Source organism: Centruroides sculpturatus, unplaced genomic scaffold (assembly GCF_000671375.1).
Source record: "Centruroides sculpturatus isolate CEXI.00-Female unplaced genomic scaffold, Cexi_2.0 scaffold1982, whole genome shotgun sequence".
In the NCBI taxonomy this organism is placed as follows: domain Eukaryota; kingdom Metazoa; phylum Arthropoda; class Arachnida; order Scorpiones; family Buthidae; genus Centruroides; species Centruroides sculpturatus.
In genome coordinates, this window is record NW_019386072.1 from 65,715 (window position 1) to 86,044 (window position 20,330).

Consider the following 20,330-nt stretch of genomic DNA (forward strand, 5'->3'; position numbering starts at 1 on the left):
TTTCAGCCTTCTCGATATGTCAATGCTGCCATTGCCTCTCTCGTTAGAAGGGCTTACTTACTATCATCTTCGCAAGAGCTGGTAAACATGGAGTTAGACAACATAAGTTTGGGGGTACGCACTGCTGGCTTTTCACGTGCAAAATTTACGCACGTGCTCAATATGGTAAAGAAATCACTGTTTCCAAGTACCACATTATGCAGCAAAAGAGAATTTTCAATGGTACAAACATCGTTGCCATACCTGGGACCCCTCTCTATACGTATCTGCAGAATCTTTAAGCAGCACGGCCTTATACTACCACTAACCCCACTTCCAAACCTACGCAAACTCATTTGTAATGATAGGGACAAATTTTCCACGCTTGAGAAGTCGGGGGTCTATGCTGTACCTCTGGAAAACCTTACAACGGGAGTAAATGCAAGATATGTCGGGGCCACTACTAGAATGCTTGCCAGCCGACTAGAAGAGCACCAAAACGATGTTGCGAGGGGTAGACACACCACCGAGCTCGCAAGAAAAGTACTTGAGCAGGGTTACAACCCGCTATGGTCCCAAGCGGTTATGCTCAAGAGCTGTAAGGATCGAAAAATCGTATTTATATGGGAGTCTCTTCTTACTACCACCTTGGACACGTGCAACATTCCAACTCTCGAGCTGCCCAGTGTATGGGTCACACTATACAAGCAATTAAGTAAAAATTAGCATTCTCCAGAATGCGTACAGTGTGTGTCTAGATCTGCGCATGCGCGTATTCGCACATCATGGAGCTTTCTGCTCGTTCGTTTTTCGAACATTTTTGAATATTTCTATCGTGTTCCTAACGACTTTTACTAAAGTTTCATCTTAAATTTAAGCGTTCTATTCCAAATCGGATTATTTCCGTTTAATTCTTTCGATAATTCGCCTGATGACGACGGCTATATGTTCGTCGAAAGTACTAGCGAATAAAAAACGCACACATAACGCCGACGTCAGTGCCTTCCCTTTTTTACAATCTTTCTTATTTTATATTTTATAGAATTTATGTATTAGTTCTTTGGCTTAGGAAATCACACTCAACAGAAGTATTTTTCTTTTAGTTAGAGAGAATATAAAGAATTTTTTATATTCTCTCTAACTAAATGATCATTAATAGATTTTTTATACCCCCAATTTAATTAAATTTAAAATGAGATAAAGTTAAATATAATTACAAACTTGTTTATTTTAAAAGTTCATATATATGATATTTCTATACATAACTGTAATAATTTCATTATTATAGATTCTTCTTTTATATTTTTTTTTAACTTTTCTTTCCAACAGAAGCTTCACCTGGAGTCAAAATAGAACTAAACCAGATATCATCAATAGCCTGAATGCACCCATTATCAGTAGTTATATCTCTTTGACTCAAACTGATTCCATTAATGAGAGAATCTGAAAATTTTATATATCATTGATTAATTCATGTATATGAAAATTTAAAATTGCCATAAAATATTTTAATAGTATACATACCAGGAAAACCAGAAAAATCCATAGATTCATTTGCTAGAGATAAGGGAGGACTAGTTGATCCACTGTTAATCCAAGATGTATAATAATAACCCCTACAAGCTACTTTATTAAACAAATCTGAAAATTTTAAAATTTACGTTAGAAATTTGAATTGTGTTAAACTATAAAACATTTAATTAAATAGCGGATAAAATATTCTTACTTTTAATAGCTGGAATATCCCATTTTAACCATTCTACATTAGCGGGTGGAAGTTTAGAAAATGCAGCATCAGTAGGAGCAAAAATTGTCCATCTTGATTCTCCTAGAAACAAACCATATGATGTTAACATAAATTTCTTAATTACATTGCAACATCGTAAAGTAAGATTAAGATACCTTTCAAAACTTCATCAAGTTTTGCATTCCTTAATAATTCAGAAAATATTTTAAAATTTCCGGATGCTTCTAGTGTTTCTAAAATTCCTCCTACTGGAAAAGGATATAGAGGTGCATCTATAATGTGAATAGCTCCGTTTTTACACACTTGATCTCTAACTTTTACTTCTACTCCATTGACGTACCATTTCTGTAATGACCAAACAAGACATAAACAATGATGTAAAATGTTTTCGTTTCAGAATAAAAATTAATTAAAGATCATAAGTTGAGTTACATGCTACAGCATCTGTATAACTCATTCTATAATATTTACTTTTAAAAATACGCATCATACATTTCAATTGAATATCAAATAAATTTGAAATCTAAAGTTACTTGTATCATTTCATTTAGATGTATATCTTAAAATTTAAATAATAAATGATCGTACCTCTCCATGATAATTGGCCAAAAGAATATTTCTATCGATCTTAGTTTTAAGAGGATCATTCACTAAGGTTGAACCAAAAATTGATCCATCCACGCAATGATATAAAATAAATTGACGCAATAAATCACGATCACTTGCTAATCTTCTTATTTCATCAGCTTTCAATTTGCTCAATGCATAATCGGAAGGAGCAAAAATAGTAATTGGTTCTGTAAATGTAAATTATAAAATTAATAACATTTTAATTGATTTATTACTCAACTCAAATTACTCAAATAATTTATTTACCTTCACCAGATAACAATTCTTGTAATCCTGCTTCGTCTATTAAATGTACGAATCGTGATAGCTGAAGTTTTTGCAACATTTCATATAAATTCAAATTGGAATTTTCATTTGTCACTTTGACTGGATAAGGTATTTCGGGTAAAACTCTAATCTGATCTTGATCCGGTTCATAAGGTATGAATGGTATAGGTTTTTCTTCTACTTGAACATCTTTTGAAGGATCAACTATTACTACTGGCTTATCTTCTATGTGCACATTTTTAGGTGGATCCACTATTACTTTGGGTTTATCATTTATTGTGGGTCTTTGTTCTATAAAGTCTGCTGAAGGATATTCCTTAGGATGATCCACTATTGGTTTATCTTCTATGTGCACAGTTTTAGGAGGATTTATTATCGCAGGTTTATCTTCTATGTATACTTCTTTAGGCGGATCCACTATTATTTCGGGTTTATGATCTATTACTATTGCAGGTTTTTGTTCGTATTGATCTTTATTGGGATGATCCACTATTGGTTTGTCTTCTATGTGCACATTTTTAGGAGGATCCACTATTATTTTGGGTTCTTCATGTATTACTATTACAGGTATTTCTTTTACTGGAACGTCCTTAGGGTGATCCACACGAACATCTTTAACAGTATCTATTGGTTCTGGATGTTTGTCTTTATGCTCTTCAATAATAAAGTCTGTTGAAGGATTTATTATGACATCTTTTGGAGGATATATATGAGGTTCAACTTTTATAGATGATGTATCTTTATCCCAAATTTCTTCTTTTGGCGGCGCTACCGGAAATTTCTCCACTTGAGGTTTAGATATATCAAGAACTTCAGCTCCTCCATCAACGTCTGCATTTTTAATCCATCCTTCGTGATGTCCAATGAAGCGTTGTTTAGGATGAGGAGATGGATAAATTACGGGATTAATTATAACTTTATCATCTTGTGGTGCAGGAGTCTTACGAAAACCAGTAGAATAACCACAAAAAACTCCTTCCAAAGAAAATAACAGAATCGGTAATAATGCCCTCCTCATTTCAAGTTCTTTCGATTCTACACAAACTAGAAAAGTTGTTCCTTATTTTATAGAGAGGATTTCGTAAGTAAAAACATCTAATGATTTGATTCTCCGAACCACATACTTTTTCGAGAATAACTTGTTTCATTCAAGGTTTTCCACGGCTCTTTATTCTACAACAAGAATTACGACATCACACACACACACTGCATTATCGTAAAAGCATTTTTGGTATAGTCTACGATATATTTAGAAATTATGCAAATTTTAAGAAATTGTTAAAAATTAGTAAAGATTTCCTATAAATTTACATATTTCTTAATTAAAATATAACAATTTCATATGATTATAATTTAAATTTTCTATATTTTATATTAAATTAAAAGCTATTTCTAACAAAAATAATTCTTAAATGTTAAAAAAAATGAAGGGAATGCGTACAGTGTGTGTCTAGATCTGCGCATGCGCGTATTCGCACATCATGGAGCTTTCTGCTCGTTCGTTTTTCGAACATTTTTGAATATTTCTATCGTGTTCCTAACGACTTTTACTAAAGTTTCATCTTAAATTTAAGCGTTCTATTCCAAATCGGATTATTTCCGTTTAATTCTTTCGATAATTNGGGAATATGTTTTAAAGAAAGGGTAATGTATTTCCACATTATTTAAAATACATACATATTTATTTATATTTATATTTATCTTATTAAAACGTTACTTTAAGTGCTAAATTTTAATGTATATTTACCATCTTTAAGTTTGGTTCGTTTAGTTCGATGGATGCGATAACGCAACATATGTGCGATTTGTCAAGAGGGAGATGCCTCCCGAGAGAAGGTTCCATGGGAAACTGACCTCTATTTAGGTGTTAGACACGTGAAGAAAAGAAAAAAAAAACGTGGAAAACCATACGTGGCCAGCTCTTTGGTGAAGCGCGAACCCGCAACGAGTGTTCAATGGCACATTTTTTAAGTTATTGTCTCAAAATAGAAAAGTAAAATAAAATAAAAAAATTTCAAATATATAAACTCAATTCATTTTAAATAAGTAATAAATAATAATAATAATAATTTTTTTTAATATTTAAATTCTTAATTTTCTTCGAAGATAAGAGGTAAAAATGGTAAGTCCAACACACGCTTATCTAACGTGAGATAAATCGCTTAGTACCAACCTTACAGGAAACAAAATTTCTAACTAAAACGATCATCTACAGAATTTTTTTTTTGTATTATAATTTGTTGTTGAAATTTTACAAATTAACGCAGCAGTCGCCTTTAGAATTTGATCGACAAGTATTTTTAATTAATTTTTCTTTTCATTATTTGCCATTGTGTTTGTGTTTCAGATTTTCATTATCCTTCATTAAAAAAAAACGGGGGTATAGAAAAACACAAAGATAAAAAAGTGCTAATCCCACTTAAAGGATTTTGTTTCTCTTTTAGATTTCTTTAATTAATTACTGTCGATTAATCTTAATTATGAAAAATTTGATATTTTCTATCATATTTCTTTTCTCAAAATTTGATAAAGTTGAATTCGGTAATAATTTATTACTGATATTTGATAAGCTTGATATATAAGACTAATTAATATAATCTTTTTGGCGGGTATTATTAATTTCTTATAAATATTTTCTACTAAAAATTAAGTAAGTCTAATCGTTAAAAACATAAAAGAAAAAGATTCTAATCTTTTTCCGATAATTTAGTTCCAAGTTTTTAATTAAATCTATTAATAATACAATGTGACCTAAGGGAGAATTGTCCCCTGAGTCTCGTGCTGAAAACTATTCTGACATCAAGTTCAAAAACAAAGTTTTTTTCCCCTCCCTCCTTTAACAATCGAGCTGAAAGGCATCTCCGATTCAATAAATTNAACCACATACTTTTTCGAGAATAACTTGTTTCATTCAAGGTTTTCCACGGCTCTTTATTCTACAACAAGAATTACGACATCACACACACACACTGCATTATCGTAAAAGCATTTCTGGTATAGTCTACGATATATTTAGAAATTATGCAAATTTTAAGAAATTGTTAAAAATTAGTAAAGATTTCCTATAAATTTACATATTTCTTAATTAAAATATAACAATTTCATATGATTATAATTTAAATTTTCTATATTTTATATTAAATTAAAAGCTATTTCTAACAAAAATAATTCTTAAATGTTAAAAAAAATGAAGGACTTTTAAATTGAAATGAATCGCATCCAAAAAAGAATGACAGGCAATGCAAAGGGAAATCCCTTGGTTTTACCTATTTATTTGCATGATTATATCCTCTATTTTTCCTTTTTATTTTTCTCAGAATATACCATTAATAATAAAGATTAACATAATTCCAATAACTTTAAAATGTCAGTCAAAATAGGGTCATATGTTTTCTGCATTAAATAAACGTTATCATAAAAAAAAATTATTTTAAATATTTTTGAATCGTCGTTAGTCTTCTTTTTATCACATCTCATTTGTACACAGATTATTATATCCCCGTTTAAATTAGCATTTTATTTTAAAATGGTTAATATACTTTAGACAAAAATAGCTAGCAATTAATTGTGTTTCCCTATTACATATTCTCGAGACATTTTTGATGGCCCACTAGTGGCCGAGAGGATAAAACCACATCTAAACACTTAATTGGTACCTGATCAACGAGTTAGCCATAGTTTTCATCACGTGTTTAACACTTAAATAGACTAATATAGTTAACAATGCCCCTAATATTTAGTGTTAAATATATTTTTAAACGTTATAAATGTTTGCCATATTAAATTCAAATTAATTAACACTAAGTTTTCTCATTAAAAAAGTATTTATTCCAGTAATATTTTTTACTCTAAATTATTTTAGCCGTAATATTTAATCAAATATATGATTAATGATAATAAAATTTTTTAAAAAAACTTAATATTTATTCAGGAATAAATGTCAAATATAATCACTATAATCATTTATATTTTATTTAATACTTTAAAAATAAATAAATTACTGTTTTATTATTTTCAAATATTTATTAAATTAAACAAACGGATCTCAGGTAGCTTTTAACGTCATAAAAATGACACCTCGTTTTCAATGAAGACTTTATGTATATAATTATACGCAAATTTTCAAACTTTCACTTTCCGGCACGTTTCTGAATCGCCCCCGAAATTTAAATAGCATCGAACTAAGATATCGGTTAATATTAATTCTCAAAATTATTTATTGCGTTATAAATGATTCTATAATAAATTCATACACCCAGTTTAAAGCGAATGTATTTCTAATGTTTTTAGTAAAAACATATTACGTAAGATTTATCTTATCTCTTCCGTTCCAAAGGCCAGGAGAAAAGATGAGAGTCACGAATTAGTTACTTTAAGAAGTTGAGTAAGATTTCTATTGAAACGTGCTTTGTGTCGTCACTTAAGACACAATGACGACTTCGAAAAACTGGATAAAGTAATTCTGTGTAAATACATTCAGCTGCGTAGGCCCGTATGCCATTTCTACTAAAATTTGAATTGTCTTTACAGTCGTATTGTTTCTACGAATTTGCTTATATTTTAAATTTGTGATAAATGTAATATAATCTAGGCGTTTAATCTGTGCCATTTATTCAAAGTAATATATTTATACTTCTTACTGCATAAGCTTCGTCTTGCTACATTTATTAAAATTGATAAAATTTAAAAAAATGTTGAACGTTATCGTCAAAAAAATTTTTAATTTGTTTAATTTCAACGATAAATCGAATTAATAAATAAAATTCTTTGAAAAATAATACTTCTAATGATTAATATAAAAAAATTATCAAACGATACAAAATTCTAATATAACACTGATATACTGTAATTTAGAATACATCATAACAAACTATAGCCCTATCTCTATTCAAATTAAATAATCTTAACAATCATATTTATATAATGTACAGTACTGGTACATAACACATTTTATATGTTACATTTTACCATACACTATATTATATTGCTTTGCATCTCAGTCTATTCTGACAGCAAGTCACTCAACAGGTACCCAGGAGAGAGGAAAAATAAAAGATAATATTTAAGCGAATGCTTAGGATATTTAATTTTTAAACCTCCTTTGACCCAGTAACCCTGTTACTTGCGAGTTTATAACTATAGTATGTATCGTAGCACGATACATTTCCGGATATACAAGACCGGCAGGTATCACTCAAGCTTTATTGTACAGTACAATGTGCGAGAACAATTTCATCTTGCGATAAACTGTTCAAATGGCTGTTAATGCACCTTATACAATATTTTAGCGTCGTCCAGTCAGCAAATAGAGATCAAAAGTCTCCTCCTGATCAGTGACATTCGCTACGTCGTGCTTCTAAAATGGTATATTCGTCCGTTCCGCTTTAGCGACTAAGATTTTTCATAGGGCTAAATTGAAAATCTGATGCATTCTGACCCACGAAGTATATAAAAATGGCACAACAAAAAATAGACATGATGTGATGTCGGCCATAAAATTTGCTTGGAAGAAACAGACTTACTCAATCCAGGACTTCACAAATAATTAAGATAATTAAAGAGAAGGAAAATTTTCTTATTAATACAGTTATAGAACGTAATGAAGTTTCCCTTATACTTTTATACTTGGTGAAATGCCATTGACATTTGACATAAAATTAGAAAGCATTAGAATATCTTTAAAGTGTTAAGGTTCCAACTGATTAAAAATTTCATGTAACTGTACGAAATTAAAAGTTGTCCTTACATATTAACACAGTAATGGAGAAAGTTTATTATTTTCAGCTTACCTTGTTGTTGAGATTTTTACTTTTTTTGCATCTTTTTTCAGGCCTAGCATTATTGTGCACATATTTCTGGTATCATTTACTATGGTTTATGCTTATATGCAATGACAAGTGAAAAAAGGTTGTGACTCATTATAAAGCTATATTCTGATATGGCATGGAATCTAACAAGCCATATTTAAGGATACTAAGGTTTGACTGTTTTTAAATACCAATAAAACGGATATAAAGTTGTCTTTATAAAGTTTTACTTCTTTCCAACTTTTCTCTAAGAAATTGTAAGTTATTACTGTATTACTGATGAATAAAGAAACAAATTTCATTTAAAATATTTTATTTTTCAAAATACAGATGGATCTTTCAGTACAGACTATAGGAAATAAAAACATTGCTAAACAAGATTTTATTTTGGAAAAATTTTTCCATTTTAAGAACAACATTTTATTACAAGTGCCAAAAGAAGTTTTAATGATGTGATATTTAAAAGTTCAATTGTCTGTTTTTTAAAATAAATCTACATCTGACTAGATTTAATTATACTTGAAAACTTATTTTAATACAATTTTTTTCTACATGAACAGACTTATTATTAATGAATCTTGAATGTAACAAATATTAGAATAGAATAAATTTTATGATAGAAATTTTCGTTTGAAAGCTTTGTTCATTAGATTTATCAAGATTTATGATCTGCAATAATCAAACTATTTTTAACTATTAATAAGAAAATAACAAGAAAAACATATCCTAGTAGAAGAGTAATTTTTATAGTTTATATTTCACAATGTTAACAATTTTGATATTAAATGGAAAAATCATAATAATTGCTATTTTCAGGCATAACTTCAATAAAACAATATAAAATACAAATATAACAAAATATAAAAATTATTTTTACATGCACTCCCAATTTAAGTTTATCATTACAGTTATTTATTTTAACATTCCAAAAAAGTAGCATTTGTTTGTTTTATACTTTACTTTAGAAATAGTAAACAACATAAATTACAATGAATATATAAATCTTTTATCACCTTCTTTTTCTGAGTTTGCTATATTATCTCCAATTTTCACTCTTGAATAATATGACTAATAAATGTATAGTAATAGTAAAATTTTAACTGACTCATTCATCTATTTCATCTTGCTTATAAAACTCAGAAGATGCATCTAATAAATTATTCAAGCTTTCATCTGAATCAGAATCAAACTTCTTTATCTTATGAGGTGGAGAACATGACGATGGTGGACTACTAGAAGGACTACGAGGAGGAGACAGAGTTTGTCTAATAAAACCACCTCTAAGAAGATTATTCTATAAAAAGAGAATAATAAATTCAAAGTTTAGTCATTTTTAAATTTTTATTTTTATTTTACAATAAATGAAAAAATTTATAGCTTACAACATTACTAGTTTCTATTACAATGATGTCGTATGTATTATTATTTGATTTGTTTCATTCAAAATTATTTGAAGTGTGCAATGTCATAATGTTGTAAATGCCAAACAACAAACTTTTCAGAAGAGGTAAAAACACTTTATCTAGTGAATAAATTCATTTAAATTTTACAATAAAATGGTAAAAAACTCACTAGGTTACAAATTCTCTGGAATATCAGAATGATGTATTTTAATTCCATCATTCTGAATTATACAAAATTTTACAAAATTATATTAATAATAATTAAATATGAAATGATCATATCATGATTACATTGATTTGTACAATATTGAACTAATTAATTATTAGATAAAGATTTTATTTATGTGAAAAAATACTGGCTAAATAGTACTATTAAAGATTATATTTTTAGTTTTCTTGTACTGTATAATAATAATAATAATAATAAAGGAGGAGGAAGGGCTGTCTGCTTTTGCAAACTTAGCCCACTATGAAGAGAAAGGAGTGAAGAAAGGGTTGAAGAAAGGGTTCTGAAGGGAGCAGTATAAAGGAAAAGGGGAAAAGTAACACTGAAAAAAGTTATTAGGACCTCAGAGCGCTGCATCGGAAATTATTAATAAACAAAATTACAAAAGTTGACAAGACCGTTATACAGTATTAACAATTACTAGGAATGGTCCGGTTATAGTAAAATGTAAAACCCATTACTTATGGGTAGGTATAAACTAACCTTGAACACTGCAATGTCACAATAATATTAAGAACAGATTACAATTTTAACACGCAGAAAGAATGTAAATATCAGCTTACTATGATATAATAATACAGATTACATGGTACATGAGGACCCGATACATATAAATGGGAATTTTTTTTTTAATCTAGAATTTAAAACTAAACTAATACTAGACAACTAAACTATGTACAGAAGAATTCTACACGGCCGATCAATCAATCGCTGATAACATCACTTTTCCGATTTTTCACTGTCTTCCTGCTCATCTTGTCTGTTCTTGTTTTCATTCTCAAGAATTTTTTCTTTCCTGTAGAAGTCTGGCAGAAGGGCCCTGGTGCTTTCAATAAACCTTTCAAAACACTTCCACAGATTGTTCTTATCAAAAATGTTTTGTAGTGTCGGTGGCCAATTATGACCTTCTTGAATGCATTATCTATAAAATGGAATGCGTTGATCCTCATATCGTGCACAGTGGAATATAAAATGAATGGCATCTCCTACACTATTATTGTTGCACTGGCATTTATTAGTGTTTCTCTTCTTAAAGCGGTAGAGGTAGGCCATAAAATTGCCGTGCCCTGTTAAACATTGGGTGGTTTCAGATCTAGGTTTGTAGTAATTAGCCTTGATGCAATTAGTAATACAGGGAATAAACTGGTGGCAAAGTCTCCCCGTTGTAGAATTATTCCAATTTTCCTGCCATTCAAGTAGTGCCCATTCGTTTAAGGAATTTTTCAGTGTTGATTTTGGTAACCTGGTATATGTATCCTGCGTCTTGAGAGTACCAGCCATTTTGGCCAAAGAATCGGCCAGTTCGTTTCCTTTATGACCTTTATGAGCTAGTATCCAACTGAATTGAATATTGCGGGTAGTACTGAGATATTGTGCTACTTTAATAACTTCTTTGCCCAGTAGCGTGATGTTTTCAGTTTTTGCCAAGACATGAAGAACTACCTTACTGTCAATAAGGAATTTTATGTTACCCTTGTATTTATTTAAGTTATCTTTTATTTGGGTGATTGCTTTGTACGTGGCCCATAGTTCAGCTTGCGTAATGCTACAATGTTTAGCAAGTTTTAATCTAGCCTGATATATTGTCTTATTGTTGTTGTTTTGAATGCACACACCAGCTCCCACTCCGCACTCTTGCTTAGAACCATCTGTGTACACTATCCACTGAAAGTATCTGTTTGTTTCGGGATTATAATCGAAACTTATAAGAAAACTAAAAATATAATCAAGTCTAATAAAATGTTAATTAAACATAAGACATCATTGTAATGTACAAATAACAAGACAGTGGATGATCGGTTAACAAATGGTTTGGACTATGAACAAATTAAATAATGGAACTTTCATGAAAGATTTTTATGTTCAGACAATGAACACCTCACAGAACAAACACAAGAAGAAGCGACGTAAAATAATGAATACCAATTGGTCTTCCCTTGACTTCAGGCAACAATCTGAAACTTTTTGGAGCATGAAAGGTGTCGACATTGAAGCTCAACCCAGTATTATACTGATTGGATAGTATTCCTCTGAACTTTGAAACTCTCTTGTAATTCCAGCCTTTTATTTTTCTGACAGATAGAATTTTTTAATAGTATTTGCAAGATTGTTGGACAAGCACTCGTTAAGTTTTGTGTCAGTTTTTATTTTCAAAAGGTGAGAGTATAATAGCAAAAGTAGAGAGTGGACAGAAGATGTCTTATATTGCTGGGCAGTATGGCTTGGACAGGTCTATAGTAGGCTGCAGTTCAATCGTATCTAAGAAAGATACAGTATAATCAAGAAGACTCAAGCAGCTAAAGGAATAACAAAAATCACATCTGAGAAATAAAGAACATTGAAGAAGTCATAATGAAATCTGAAACTGATCTGATGACAGAAGAATGCCAAGAACTCTTGAATGAAAAATGCCAAGAAACTCTGCATGATATGTTTTCTTTTGAAAAAGAGGATTAATGCCAACATCTGCTAATAAAGATGTTTTGAAGTGGGAGGATGTCAGAACAACAGTCTGAGAATGGCATCCAAACCAGGTTGAGGTTAATGGGTTTAGGGATCCCTACAACAATAATGCTATTAATTACTTCCGAAAAATCCTGAAGAAGAGAGAAAAGCAATTGACATTGGACAGATTCTTTAATACAAACAAAAAAAACATGACCGATGAAAATGCAAAACTGTGTATAAATGTATTTTTATTTTTGACTTATCACACTACACCTTTTTTTGGCTGAGATAGTTTTATTGAAAAAACTAACGTTTTCGGCCTACTCTTTAAGCCTGAGCCGTTAAGCCTGAGGATGGCCTATAGAGTAGGCCAAAAACGTTAGTTTTTTCAATAAAACTATCTCAGCAAAAAAAGGTGTAGTGTGATAAGTTAATTATTTGCTGAGCTCATTCTTTTTAATGTATTTTTATTATCGTATATAAATAAATGTAGTAAGAAAGTTTATAATTTTTTTATTTTTGGGGGTCTCCAAGACAAATTAATCAAATTCTCATAAAAATCTATGGTAAATCAATAATCGGATAGTGAACACAGTCTTGGAATGGATTATGTTCATTAACTGATCACCCACTATATTATTATATTGAAAGCTATGTCTAGGGTAACATTTCTGGACACTAATACAAAATTAATATGAATAACACATTTTAAAACATAAAAGTTATGGTGTTTAGTTCAATTTAAGCCAAAAAGGCAAAAAAGCAATTAGTTTTAATGTTTCTGTAATTAATTTTAAAAATGTACATGGATTAAGCTTGCATATCTAACCTTAGATATATCATACAAAGCAAGATGACATATAATTTCTGGCCACAGATAACCATATCTAAGACAGATATCTTTTAGGGACTAATTATGAAATTTCAGAAAAAACATCATTGGCTTCAATTAGTCAAGAGTCCCAAACGGGCAAACCTGAATGAACAATACTGGCCCAGCTACAGATTGGATAATGGTTAGGCCTGGAGAATCTCTTAAAAAGAGGGACAATGATGAGAAAGAAGTCCATCTAGACTGTCCAGAGGAAGTGAGAAGAAAGTACATATACTATACATGGAAAGCCTTGTATGTACTGCAGAGAAGGTGAGAAGAAATTTTGCTTGGACAGTGTGCAAACTCATTTCCTGGTGCAATGTGTATATGTGTAAAATAAAGAACAAATCATTGAAATTTGGATCACAAGGTGTCTTTCTTATGACAACAACAACAACAACAACACTCATTCATAGTGAAGAGGAGAAAGATGAGAAAGACTTCTGACAAAGACTTCTCTGACATAGAATAGTTGAACTTTACTCATTACATAAAATTTTTGAAATTTATGATAAATTTTAATATTTTACTTAAATGGTATGCAACAAAAAAATTAACTGCATCCAAAAATTTGCTACAATTTCATAAATAATAAAAATAAGAATTTTGCATAATAGAACTTTAAAATTAAAAATTAAAAAATTTATTATTATGAAATTAAAACATTATTATTTTGCAAATTTAAAATGTCAAATAGCAACAAAAAAATTATCAAAATGAGTGCAACAGAAATTAGCCACAGGACCAATTTTTTAGTTTTAAAGTTCTAATATTTTGTTCATTTACCTAGATATTTTATTATTTCAAAAAGTCTGTTTAGCATGCCAAGAATTATGTCTTGTTTTTGATGAGGCAAGTTTTTCCAAGCATTTATGATTATAGTTTTAAGTTCAGTTATATTTTAAGCAAGTGTTAACATCTCCAAATATTCTCTATTAGATATAAATCTGGTGACAAATCATTTCATTACTTCTAGCCTTTTTCTCTCAAATCACACCTTTGATACCTAGCCATATGAATGAATGCATTGTCATCCTAAAAATCTTTGTTTCCTGCCATAACTTGCACAAAATGTAGAAAAATGATTTTATGCATTTGTATTGCCTTTTAAAAGTTTTAAATTGCAATTTGTTCAGTATCTCATTGCTCCCCAAACTATCAATGAACCACAACCTTGTTGCCTTTCAGATAAACTCATATTGCTAAACATTGTTTTAGAAAACAATCATGAAAAACAAAAGAATGAAAAGTTAAATGAAGATATTGTTCTTATTCATGACAACATATACCATGCAACACACAAACATGAAAATTACTGTAAAGTTTTGGATGGTAGATACGGCAACAGATACTATACAATCTCAATTTATCACTCTGCAATTATCACACCTTTCAAGCTAAAAGAATATTTTAGAAGACAACAATTTCTAAAAATGAGCAGGTACAAACAGTGCTTCAACAGTGGCTAAATGACCAAGGAGCAGATTTCTATCAATAAAAAGAACTTTTAGTTGTACATTCAGAGAAATGTTTACATAAACTCAGTGACCATGTGGAAAGTATTGCAAAGTATAATACAGTAGAGTGTCGGTTAACCGAAAGCATTCTAGTCGGAAAATTTAAACTTCCGCTAGTTGCTGTGGTGCTGCAACCTTTGGCTATGTCTTGGGCTACTCCAATATTTTCTTTGTTGGTGTGTGTGTTTTAGCTGGCAGCACTGGCACTTTTGTGTGGTATTTTTCTCAGGATTGTGTGTCATGCTGAATCGAACGTTTTTGATACTAGATTAACTTCTAAAGTATAATTTTTATTTGTTTTTATATTTTTTAATATATTCATTTTGTTTGTACAAAATAAAGAAATAATTTTTAATGATACAATAGTTATGATTATTATTATAAAAATTTACATTAAGCTTAACATCGACAAAAATTCAATGTGAAGCGACATGCAACGGAGAAAAATTTCAACATGAGATAGGCTAATATATTTTTCATACATAATCGGTTATCTGAAAAATAAGTTATCCGAACAACCCCAGTCCCCAATTGATTCAGATAAATGATGCTCTACTGTATATGCTTTCAATTGCATAATTTTAAAGCTTCAATAAAATTCTACAATATACAAAATTCAATAAAATGGTCATTTGTAAGTTGTTTTTTGACTAGTCTATTTAAATATCTATTATATTTAATATAATAAAACCATAGTTGTAAACATAGCAATACTAGCTCTTAACATCAGATTGGAATACATACTCAAATATGTGTAAAATTATATTTTCTTTACAATGTAATATATTAGTATTTAACATTATCTTACCAATATACTATAATAAATTCACTAGAAGCTGTAAAGAAACACAATTGGCTATGTATGAAATATATTCAAATAAGATTTCTATGATGATCTATTTTCTCAAAAATTTGAAGATATAAATTATACTGAAATAGTGAAATATTGTTGTAAAAAACTAAAAACATACTTTAAAAATTAATTTCAATTACTTTATTCTGAATAATGTAATTAATGAATTATAAAGCTTTATTGAATAATTTAACTACAGTAAAACCTCATTACTTCAATATCAGATAATTTGAAGTAAAGTCAAGCCTGGCCAAGAGAATAGGATTTTGCATATATTTTAGCTTAGATAATTCAGAATCTTCCATCAATCATATTACAAGTTTATAAGAAAGTTTCCATATCCAAGTGTCAGTTTCAGTTTCACTAATTATACATTATTGATTTACTGGACATCTGTTCAAGATAATTTTGGACATTGTACACACTGCCAATGAAAAGAGAATTTTTTTATTTTTATGGAAGAAATCGGTTTCCCATTTAATTATTTTGGATATTTTTCCCAAAATTCTATTGTTTCAATAATTCCAAAGTCCATTAAATACATGTGTGTATTCATGATAGAATGCATATTTATAACTTTAGCCATTAATAGAGCTATTTTCATCAGATCAGATGTTTTTGTAATCTCAAACTCAAGATGAAATTCGGGTTAATTCTTATTGAAGCACTTAAGCTTCTTTCATACATTATGTTCAGGTCTTACTTTGAATTTAATTTGGTTGTTTTCATTAAGTACATGCCAACTGATGGTTTTTCAAATTACCTTAAATTACTAATAACCTGCAATATTAACATATTTGTAAACAAATTGGTGAAATATATAAGAAAATGTCATAATTTTATTCAAGAATTACAAAAAACTTCAATTTGAAAAAAGTTCGGATAATTCAAAGTCATGTCTTTTGGTCCCTTAAGTTTCGAAATAAGGTTTTACTGTATTCTCTTGTTTATGTTAAATGCTTAAAGTAAGTATTTTAATATTTAAAAGTTCTTCAAACTAACCAAACGACCTTCTCGTCCAAATAATTCAAGGAATGAATTGATGAAATCACGAGATTTTTCTTCCCATTTCTGGATGAGTTCATGACGTTTTCCACCTATTTTGTCTTTCAAAATATCCATTTTATTCTGAAGCAAGAATTTCTTTTCCTGAAACATAAAATGTGTTTTTTAATATATACTTATCTTTTTTCTTAATTATTTAAATGATTTTTCAATCAATTAAGTAGATACATGTACAAAGTTTATATTATAAACTTATAACATTTAAAATTATGCATTTTTGAAAATGATTCTAAGCTAGATCTATGATAAGTTTGATAAGTAATTAACACTCTATATATATAAATGGACGTGTGTGTCCCTATATTTTATTATTCAGCCAAAACTACACATCGCACATGAATGGTGTTTGTATGTGGTAGTAGCCCCAAGTCTCCATTCGTGCACTATGGTGGTTGCGTCTTGATAGCTATAAGGGTGCGGGAGATATAGGCTTGAAAGTGGTTGGAAGTGGAAGATTTTCTATTTCGATTTTAAAAATTTTCGAATTCGAATTGGTTCGATTATAGAAAGACTGTAAACGTTCCAGAAAATTGATCAAATTGAAAATAGTTCACAATAGGAAGGATATATTGTAATAATAAAGACACGTTATGCCTGTATAAACAAAGGAATGTTATAGAATAATTTTCCTAAAAAATTTTGTAGAAAATTGACTGGACATAAAAATTCTCTAATTAGTCTGGAAACAGGGGACCTAATTCTTGCATTCTGTGAAAACGGGTAAGATTGGCTATAATGTAATTATCTTAATCTTCACTATCGTTACTTTTTGCCCACAAATAAAAACCCAGCAAAGCGGGTTCTTGCAGCTAGATTCTAGATTACTTAGAAAAACAGTCTTTTATATATATAAAAAAACTATATTACATACAAATGTATGAACAAATAAAAACCCAGCAAAGCGGGTCCTTACAGCTAGCACTTAATAAAAACATAAAATTATAAAATTTAATTTTTGCTGACATACATGTGTATTCTCTTTATTTAAATATCTATATTGATAGAATAAAACAGTGGTCCCCAAATTTTTTAAGAGATAAGAGGTGAGAAACACTACTAATTCCGACTACTGGGTCGGAGAAATTTAACACACAGATGAAAAAAATAATAATCATAAAACTTTATTAAAAATTAACAAAATATATTACAAATATCATTTATTTTGAGAGGTACAGATAAGAAAAATTATTATTTATTATAGTTTTCTCATCTGTACTTCCCAAGGTAGTCATTGGAAAATCCAAAAAAATGGAACCTCTGTTTTTAAGTACAGTAAATATTGCTTACTCTCCCTGCCTTCAGTTCAAATCATTTAACACAGTGTTTCTCAACGGGGGCGATATCACCTCCACGTGGGCGTTTTTCCATGTTGAGGGGGCAATTAGTAACAATTTATATTTTGTGGGGCGAAAAACAATTTTCTGGGCGATATAGTAAAGCATTATATTAAGAATAATTAGATATTTTATTCGTTATATCGTACAATAATTAAACAAATAACATTATACTAGTCACTAGTCTATTCAATGCAGTACGAATTTGGCGTTAGTCTTGGCCCTGGGCATCGGAATTTTGAAGTGAAGGGGGCGATACTACATAACGGTTTTATTAAAGGGGGGCGATACTACGTTAAAGGGTGCGACGATTCGTTAGAGGTTGAGAAACACTGATTTAACACAAGTAAAATATGTTCTTAGAATGTGAGTTTTTTAATTGTCTAGAAACAACACAGGAGAATGTGAGTTTTTTAATTGTCTAGAAACAACACAGGCTATACTTTGGGGACCCCTGGAATAAAATATTATTTATATAAAACTTACATTCAGAAATGACACATTCATTTCTTTAGCTGAATAGCCTCGAGCAAGATTTCTTCTAACGTACACATCATAGTCTCGTACTATTCGAGCTACTATATCTGAAGTAGATATTCCTTCAGTTCTCTCTGTGGCAATAAACATTCCTCTCCTTTTTATGTCCTTATAAACATCTTCAGTTGTAGAACCCATTGTATATGGTATGTCATCATGTGCAACAAAATCAATCTGTAAATTTTTTATTTACTTTAATACATACTCATCAAAGCATATAGTTAGATATAGTGATTCACAATTTTAACTTATAACTCACCTTATGTTTTTCCAAAAAATCATTATCTAAAACCCATGGAGCATCACGTACAACTTCATCCACATATCTACAGTGACGTACAGATTCATATCTTTCATCTTCCATCATAACAGTTCTTCCTTTATTCATATGTGTCATTTCGTCATTATTCACTAAAAATTTAATAGAATATATGAAATATATATATATTTTGTTAAATACTTTTTATTTAAATGAAAGAAAGAAAACTTGATAAGTTTAACCCTTCCAAGTTTCTTTCTTTTGTTTATACGCATGGAGACATCTTTTCCAGTTTTCATTTTACTTAATTTGCTTTGTATGTCCTCAAATCTTGCAACTCAAATTTCATCTACTTCTAATTAATTAATATAGAAGACCGAAACTTTGAAAACATACCTAAGTCCAATGACAATGCATTTTAATGCTATTTTAGAAGAGTAGTACACTATCTTCCCCATCCTGAAATCTGATAAACCTAACCAAATGTAGAATTTAAGCATGGTGCATATGTGTGTGTAAATGCCCTATAATAATGTATATGGTAGATGAAGTCACCCCTATATCACACACTCAAAAACATGACCAATAAGAGTTTTTTTTCCTTTAATTTTTAAAAACACAGCATATTCAAATTATTTAATATCATCATCAATTATATTTATAATACAAAACTTTTTATTCAAATTACTTACCTCCAACAATAAGATATACATCTGGAAATGCATTTTTTGCCTGTAGTAACTGTCGTGCATGGCCTTGATGAAACAAATCATAAATGCCATCTGAATATACACGAATACGTCTCGGAACTGAAATCATATAGCTTATTTAATAAAATATAAGTATTTCTATAATTTGATATATAAAATTTATTTATAATTCATCATCAATATTTTATCTACATGTTTTCAAATTATGCATATTTGAAGTAAAATTTAAAAATAAGGCAATAAAAAAAATCAGTAAACATAAATTTTGACACATCATTCAGGCAAAACAACCATTTGAAAATTTGTTGCATTGAACACCTTAAATCAGGAGTGGCCAACCTTTTGCATACCATGCGCCAATTTTTTGACAGACGAGTTCAAATGCGCCATATAACTCGAACACTTTTTATAGTCTTAAATTCAATGTTAGGGGTTGATAAATAGAGAGAAGAATAAATCTGCTTCGCTTACGAAAGAAAAGGGAATAACTTAATCATGCAGTTGAATTAATTAATTTATGACAGTTTATTGAAGCACCAATTTACAATAGTCAACAATGATCTCCTGTACGAGAGGGTGATTGCTTCATGATGGTGCTATTGCTGCCAGAGTCTCGTTTGGTGAAGATTACTCTGCACCACAATTATTGGCACTGAAAACAAGATCAGCTTGGA

At 29.7% G+C, this 20,330-nt stretch overlaps 2 protein-coding genes across 2 annotated transcripts; both read right to left on the reverse strand.

Annotated features, from left to right (window-relative positions):
* Positions 1–1,250: 1,250 nt before the first annotated feature.
* LOC111613426 lies at positions 1,251–3,789 on the reverse strand. The gene is made up of 6 exons (XM_023354787.1): positions 2,603–3,789; positions 2,315–2,523; positions 1,882–2,071; positions 1,706–1,807; positions 1,504–1,620; positions 1,251–1,422 (listed from the first exon to the last, which is right to left on the reverse strand). The coding sequence occupies exons 1-6, from the start codon at positions 3,639–3,641 to the stop codon at positions 1,289–1,291; spliced, it is 1,791 nt and encodes a 596-aa protein (XP_023210555.1). The 5' UTR covers positions 3,642–3,789; the 3' UTR covers positions 1,251–1,288.
* A 5,421-nt stretch (positions 3,790–9,210) lies between these two features.
* LOC111613427 (choline-phosphate cytidylyltransferase B-like) lies at positions 9,211–19,765 on the reverse strand. Its single transcript, XM_023354788.1, has 5 exons — positions 19,639–19,765; positions 18,947–19,098; positions 18,637–18,861; positions 16,754–16,900; positions 9,211–9,724 (listed from the first exon to the last, which is right to left on the reverse strand). The coding sequence occupies exons 1-5, from the start codon at positions 19,763–19,765 to the stop codon at positions 9,536–9,538; spliced, it is 840 nt and encodes a 279-aa protein (XP_023210556.1). The 3' UTR covers positions 9,211–9,535.
* Positions 19,766–20,330: the final 565 nt, after the last annotated feature.